Here is a 6,000-nt window from a genome sequence, read left to right as displayed (position 1 = left end):
TTAGGGTAGATAATCCATTTGCAAGCGGCAGACAAGTGCTGTTCGTGTAATGTGATGGGGCTTAGCCAGAGTCCCGCATGACGAATTCAGGAGTTGCGTGTTGAGGGCCATATGGGGGGGAATCCGGATAACCTGCATAAGTCCTCCTGAGCACGGCACAAGATAGACACCGCCTACGAGGGCCCCAGAAAATCCAAGCTGTCGGAGGGGTGTGTGTGCATCCAAAGCATTTTCAAATTACGTTGTTGTGGCTATGGACACTTGAGAAAGATGTGGTAGCAGGAAAAAAACATGCATGCAGAGGGTGTCGCATCCTGCTGTGCAGAGCACCGTGGGCGCCCCGGCGGTATTAGCGCCCCGCGCCGAAGATGGTAGCGAGGATGACGCTGGTCGATGCGGCCCCGGAGACGCGGGCTGGGGGCCCGGCGCGGCGCGGGGCGGCGGAGGGGCGCTGCCGGGCGGGGCGGCCCCGGGGCGGGCGCGGCGGTGCGCGCGCGGGCGAGCGCGGGGGGCGGCCGGGGCGCGCGGCCGGGCGCGGGGAGTGGGCGGCTCCGGGCGAGGGCGGCGGCGGCGACGCCGGGAGCCGCGGGGCCGCCGAGACTCCGCCCGCCTGCCGGCAAACTCCGCGCTGCCCGCCGGCCCGCAGCCGCCCGCCGCGCCCGCCGGGGCCCCGCCCGGAGCCGCCCGAGCCCCCGCCGCCCCCGCCCGGCCGCCCGCACAAAGGCAGCATCCGGGGCCGGCGGCCGAGCAGGAGCAGCGGGCGCCCCCCACCCCTCGCCGGCGCCGCCCGCGGGCTCCGCGGGGAGCGGGAGCTGGGGCGCAGCGGCGGGCGCCGGGCGGGCCGCCACCATGTCCTCGGCCGCGGGGCCCCGCGGGCCTCGCCCGCCCACGGGGCCGCCCCCGATGCCGGAGCTGCCCGACCTGAGCCACCTGACCGAGGAGGAGCGGAGCATCATCATGGCAGTGCTGGACCGGCAGAAGGAGGAGGAGGAGAAGGAGGAGGCCATGCTCAAGTAAGCCGCCCCCCGCGCCCCGGCGCCCGCGGCCGGGTGGGGGAGGCCCGGGGGGCGGCGGCCCGGGGCCGGGGGCTGCCGGGGCGGGAAGAGCCGGTCCCACCCGGGTGGGGGGGGGGCGCTGGCCGGGGAGCCGCCCGGGGCCGGCGGGGAGGGCGAGGGCGGCGCGGTGGGCTCGGGAGGTGCTGGGAACGGCCCCCGCGCCTCTCGGAGTTGTTCAGCAGGTTGGGGTTACCCCGGTGCAGGGTGCCAGCGTCTGTGGAGGAAAAATGCTTCTGTTTAGTGTTGGTTTTGGTGCTCATTCATCTCACAGATCAAGGTTGGGTCTTTCTGGGCAGTTGCCATCTTTGGTAACCTGCCTCCCCAGCTTCTTGAACCCTTTTTTCACAGTCTTCTATTCAGAATACTGTGTGAAGACACCTTGTCTTACCCATAGATAATGCCGTAGGCGATGCAAAGTTTTTAATAATGGGAGAAGCTGATGGGGACTCTGGCCGGAATAAAATAGAGGTTCCCGTTTACTGGTTTCCAAAAGACCTCTGGGCCTGCTCAGTTCCAGGTGGAAGCAATGTAATAGCAGATGGAATATTTGCACACAAGCCCCATTCGTCACAGCCCATCAGCCTCTTCGGGACCCTCCTCAGCGCCCCATCTCCTTGTGTCTGGGGAGGGGACGGCTCGTCCCTGGTGGTGCAGGGATGTGTGACAGTGCCCAGGTCACTGCTTGCCTTAATCACAGACACAGCTGCTCCCAAGGCGCTGGGTTCCAGACGGCTCCCCCTGCTCCTTCCCTTCACCCCCACAGCGCCCCGGAGCTTCGGCCCTGCCTTCCCTTGGGAGGTCTTCGTGTAGTCAGGGAGTTGTCACCTGGGTCTAAGGGAATTTAGAGACCCGACTGGGACGAAGGCTTGGGTGTCCCCCTTTAGGCCAGCAGGTGTACCTGGGGGCAGAGGATTGGCATGGAGAGCCCAGGGAACCTGTTGCGTGTGGAGTTGGCTGAGAGCGGAGAAAGGGTAGGGAGGGAACCGGGTGGCACCCAGGCACAGAGCACACCCGGCCCAGCCCCCCAACCCCCTAGGATTGCCTTCTGAAGGAAAGAGGCTGCCGTGGAGTCCCGCATGCCCTCAGTACAGCAGAGCCTGTGAGGAGGGGAAGGGAGGGAGGCTGCGTGCACAGACTGCTGGGTCCTCACTGGTGTACCTGGGACCCAGGCGGGAGAGGGGGCACTGAGTGAGAGCTGGGGGTGCTGCTCCAGCAAAGACCAGACATCCAATCGTTCCTGCCCTTGGGTCGTACACTCGGAAAGGGGCTGTGAACTCGGAAGGCCAGAGAGGGCCTGGTTCTATACAGCGCGTCAGGTTTCTGTTTTCCCTGCCCCTGCTTAGGCAAAAAACAAACACTTTAAGCCTGCCGGCTCGAGGGAGGCAGAACCCTCGCTGTCCGCTGCCGGTCCTTAGTGAGCAGTGACGCCCCGGGTGCTGCAGGCTTCCCCTCTTCTGAGATTGGAAGTCGTGGATGGTGTCTGATGGCACTGCTGTCTGTCTGTCTGCTTGTCAGTCCGTCTGTCCTAACGGGTCTCAGCCCCTGCCACCTGCTCTGGACATCTGTTCTGCTGCTCAGCATTTACAGGTTTGTTATTATTTCTTCTGGTGTCGGCTGCAGCCAGCAGGTGAATGGAGGCCTCCAGCAGCCGGTGGCAAACATGGGCTGCTGCTTGACAGGGTCCCAATAGGAAGGGGAAAGGCCAGGGCAGTAGTGGCCATCCTGCCTCTTCATTGGCTGTTGCAGGGATTGTGGAGTGAGGGTGAATTTTAGGACAGGATCCGGAACGTGCTGACTGCCTAAGGACAGCAGTGGTGAGACTGTATGGGCTTCGTGCACAAATAAGAATGAAGAGCGCTGTCCAGCTGCTCGTTTTCCTCTGCTGTTCCGTGACTGTTTTCCCTGACTTGCACACATTGTTCCGTCGTTGCAAGGATTCACAAAATATCGCACTGTGCGAGCCTGTTATACAGCAGCCCTCTCTAATCCCGGACCTCTGCATCAGCTTTATCAGCCTCCTCTCCTAATATCTTGGCCTTTTGTGCAGAGGGAGATAGGTGAGTGTTTCAGAATCCCAGTTTGCTGCCATGTAGCGTGTCAGTGAACCTGCCATTAGAACCGTGCTGTACTTTTTCTAGAGGGCACCTTACGTCTTAAAAACTGGGAATCTTAGGGGCTATTCAGCTGACATACATGTGGGAACTTAATGACACAGTTAAAAGTGAATGACCTTTTCTAAAGTTTGCATGAAAGTAGATTGGAAAACAGGATGTTTTTCACACGGCTTTGAAATATTTGTTAAATCAGAGATAAGTTTTTGTGTCAATGCCCAGTCCCTCCTTTCACATATCTGGAAAACTACTTTCACAACAGGCCCTACAAAGCTAAAGTTCTGGAAAGAGCAATTAAACCTAAAACTCACTTTTGTTGTCACTGCAGAACCACCATGTTGAGCTGACTGCGGTACATGCTGTCTCCCTCTTTACTCTGTATAAAGATGGGCACTAGCAGAAGATAGAAAACCGAGGGATAATATGCCAAAGAAACATTACAAAATAACAAAAATATATTTTTACAGTTTCGTCAGCCGTGGTCTTAAATTACTACTTGGATTTGATCTTGATAATGTCTTTAAATATGTATAAATGGAAAAGAATAACCAAGCCACTTTCACATCAAGATTTCAGAAAAAAAAATCATTCAAAATTGTGAGTACTTTATCATAAAAACAATTCATTTTGTTGGCCAAGTGCACTAATTTTAAATAACATTGCCATATAAGCAGAAGTTGACTCCTGCAAAAAAAATTTTAATGGTTGATTTAGTTACTCCAAATAAGAGGTCTTTTTAAAAAAATCTTAGTAGGTTTTTGGGGTGTGTGCACATGCACATATTCTGGAGACTTTTTGAACCCTCACTTCCTTAGTGAATACTTTTTCAAGTAACTGTCACCGGACCCCCTGGGCTGATCTGTTACATGGGTTGAAAACTGCTATCTTGGACCTAAGTCAGAGAAGATCTCTTATTCTTTTTTAATACAAGTTTCATAGGGAAAGGAGCTACAGAATAGTAAGAGACAAGAAAAAAAAAAGTACAGTTAAAAGGATGGTTTGAGGATGGGAACTGAGAACCATGATGGGATATTTAGTAAAACTATTAACATCTATTGAGCATTTACCTCAGGCTGGCTATCATTCTAAGTGGTTATTGGATCAAATGCCGCCAGCTAGTTGCACTGTGTTCAAGCTTAATTGTGTCTCTCTGGACGCTCACAATAGCCTATGCAGAAGATTAGTCAGGTCATACGATCCTCAAATCCTAATCCTATGCTCAAGAATTCCTCAGGCTTGAAGAATCCCCAAAGCTGACTCCTGTAGCATGGCCCAGCCAGGATTCAAACTCAGTCCTTCCATTCTAAGTCCAAGGACTTTCCCACATACTCTACTGTCCTTCCAGCAGGAAGAATCTTGTATTTCATCTGCCTTTTTCTTAAGTTGATTCCCGCTCTTTCTTCTCTCTCAGAGAGGTAGCTTGGAAGAAGGTCAGGCTGACTCAGAAGATCAGCTGCGATTACGAGGGCCTGGAGCTCCAGCCACACCATTGGTGGAGTTTTCCTGTGGGTTGAGGGTAAGGGGACTGTCTCCGGTTTGAAGAAAATAAAAAGCATCGTGATGTGGTGGAGAGACCATTAGCTTTGGATCCAAGATTTTGGGCTCTAGTTCTGGTTCTTACTGTGTAAATATTGGCAAGAAAATTAAATTGGGATTCTGTGAGGTTCTGTTTTTCTTAGAAATCCTGCAGTTCATGGTGTGAATTGATTTAGAAAATATTGACTTTGGACTTCTCCCTCTCCTCAGCAGGGAGCCCAAAGATGACATTTCCAAACACCCAAAGTATGTACTTCCTGAGAGGAGAAATAATTACTAGAACTCTTGTAACTCCAGCTTTCTTTCTCCTTTTTTTCTCTCCAGTTATAATATTGTGGCCTGAAATATATCCAGAAGGCTTAATATGAGAGAACCCCAAATAGCACCTGGGAAAAGAAGGGAACATAGGCTGGGGCAGCTGAAGAGGGTTGAGCGCAGAGCCTCCTGAGGGCAGGCATCATGTTGTCATTGGGGTTGGCAAAGATTTTCTTGTCTTACATCCACAGATACTGCCATACTGCTGAGGCAGGGGTGGGTAAGAAGGAAAAGGAGACAGGCAAATGGGAATGAGAGAAAGCTGCTGAATCACGAGCAGGTGTCTACCTGTTCCGAGAGGCGGCTGTTAAGGAGAAAAGACTCAGAGATACCTAACAGTTATTTCACTCAGAGTCTAGTATCTGTCACGCCCATCATGGGTGTGGGTGAACTTAGAAGGTTAACTTTGAACTTTGTGGACTTCAGTAAAAATCTGTCTTTGAATGTGCATGCCGAGGCCTGGGTGCCCAAGGCTCCTCGAGGGAAGGGAAGCCTGAGAACAGGAACTGTGTGTTAGTGAAGAGAGGGGACAGTGAGAGAGCGTAACCATCAGTTCACGTTTTTGCCAACCTGGCTTGACTCTCTCTTAACCTGTGGGTATTTCCTCTTAACAAGAAGTGAGGGGCACCATAGTTTAAGTAAACAGGTTACTAAATTTGAAGTAGAATGTGGGAACCAATGTGGACTATGTGTGCTACTGCTGACTTGAATAGAACCTAACGTCTGGGCGTGTTTGCTCAGCCTGCTAACTAAGAAGAATGTGTGTGAAACCCGGGCAGTGCTTCCTGGAAAGAAGGCAACTAGGAATTCCTGAAATAATACCATTTTACCATTTTCCCTTACATGGATGATATAAAGCTTATATATATATATATATATATAAGACAAATTCATTTGCTTTTTCAGACAATTTTATATTTTTTAACAAATGTTTACATTTTGCCCTGTGGTATGAGTTGGGCATTTTAAAGCTGGTCCTGAGA

General features: G+C 52.8%; 1 protein-coding gene across 24 annotated transcripts in view; it reads left to right on the top strand.

The window, feature by feature from the left end:
- The first annotated feature begins 814 nt into the window (after nt 1–814).
- RIMS1 (regulating synaptic membrane exocytosis 1) overlaps nt 815–6,000 on the top strand; it is a 411,017-nt gene continuing 405,831 nt past the window's right edge. For 15 of the 24 annotated variants that reach the window (XM_073224839.1, XM_073224837.1, XM_073224831.1 and 12 more), the window contains exon 1: nt 816–1,013. In XM_073224839.1, the coding sequence (XP_073080940.1) occupies nt 850–1,013 (164 nt within the window). In that variant the 5' untranslated portion in view covers nt 816–849. Of the gene's footprint in view, nt 1,014–6,000 lie in introns of all 24 variants that reach the window. The other 9 variants (XM_073224851.1, XM_073224850.1, XM_073224848.1 and 6 more) reach the window with 2 other exon arrangements.

This window comes from Manis javanica, chromosome 16 (genome assembly GCF_040802235.1).
Source record: "Manis javanica isolate MJ-LG chromosome 16, MJ_LKY, whole genome shotgun sequence".
NCBI classification, from domain to species: Eukaryota; Metazoa; Chordata; class Mammalia; order Pholidota; family Manidae; genus Manis; species Manis javanica.
This window is presented reverse-complemented; position numbering and strand designations above follow the sequence as displayed.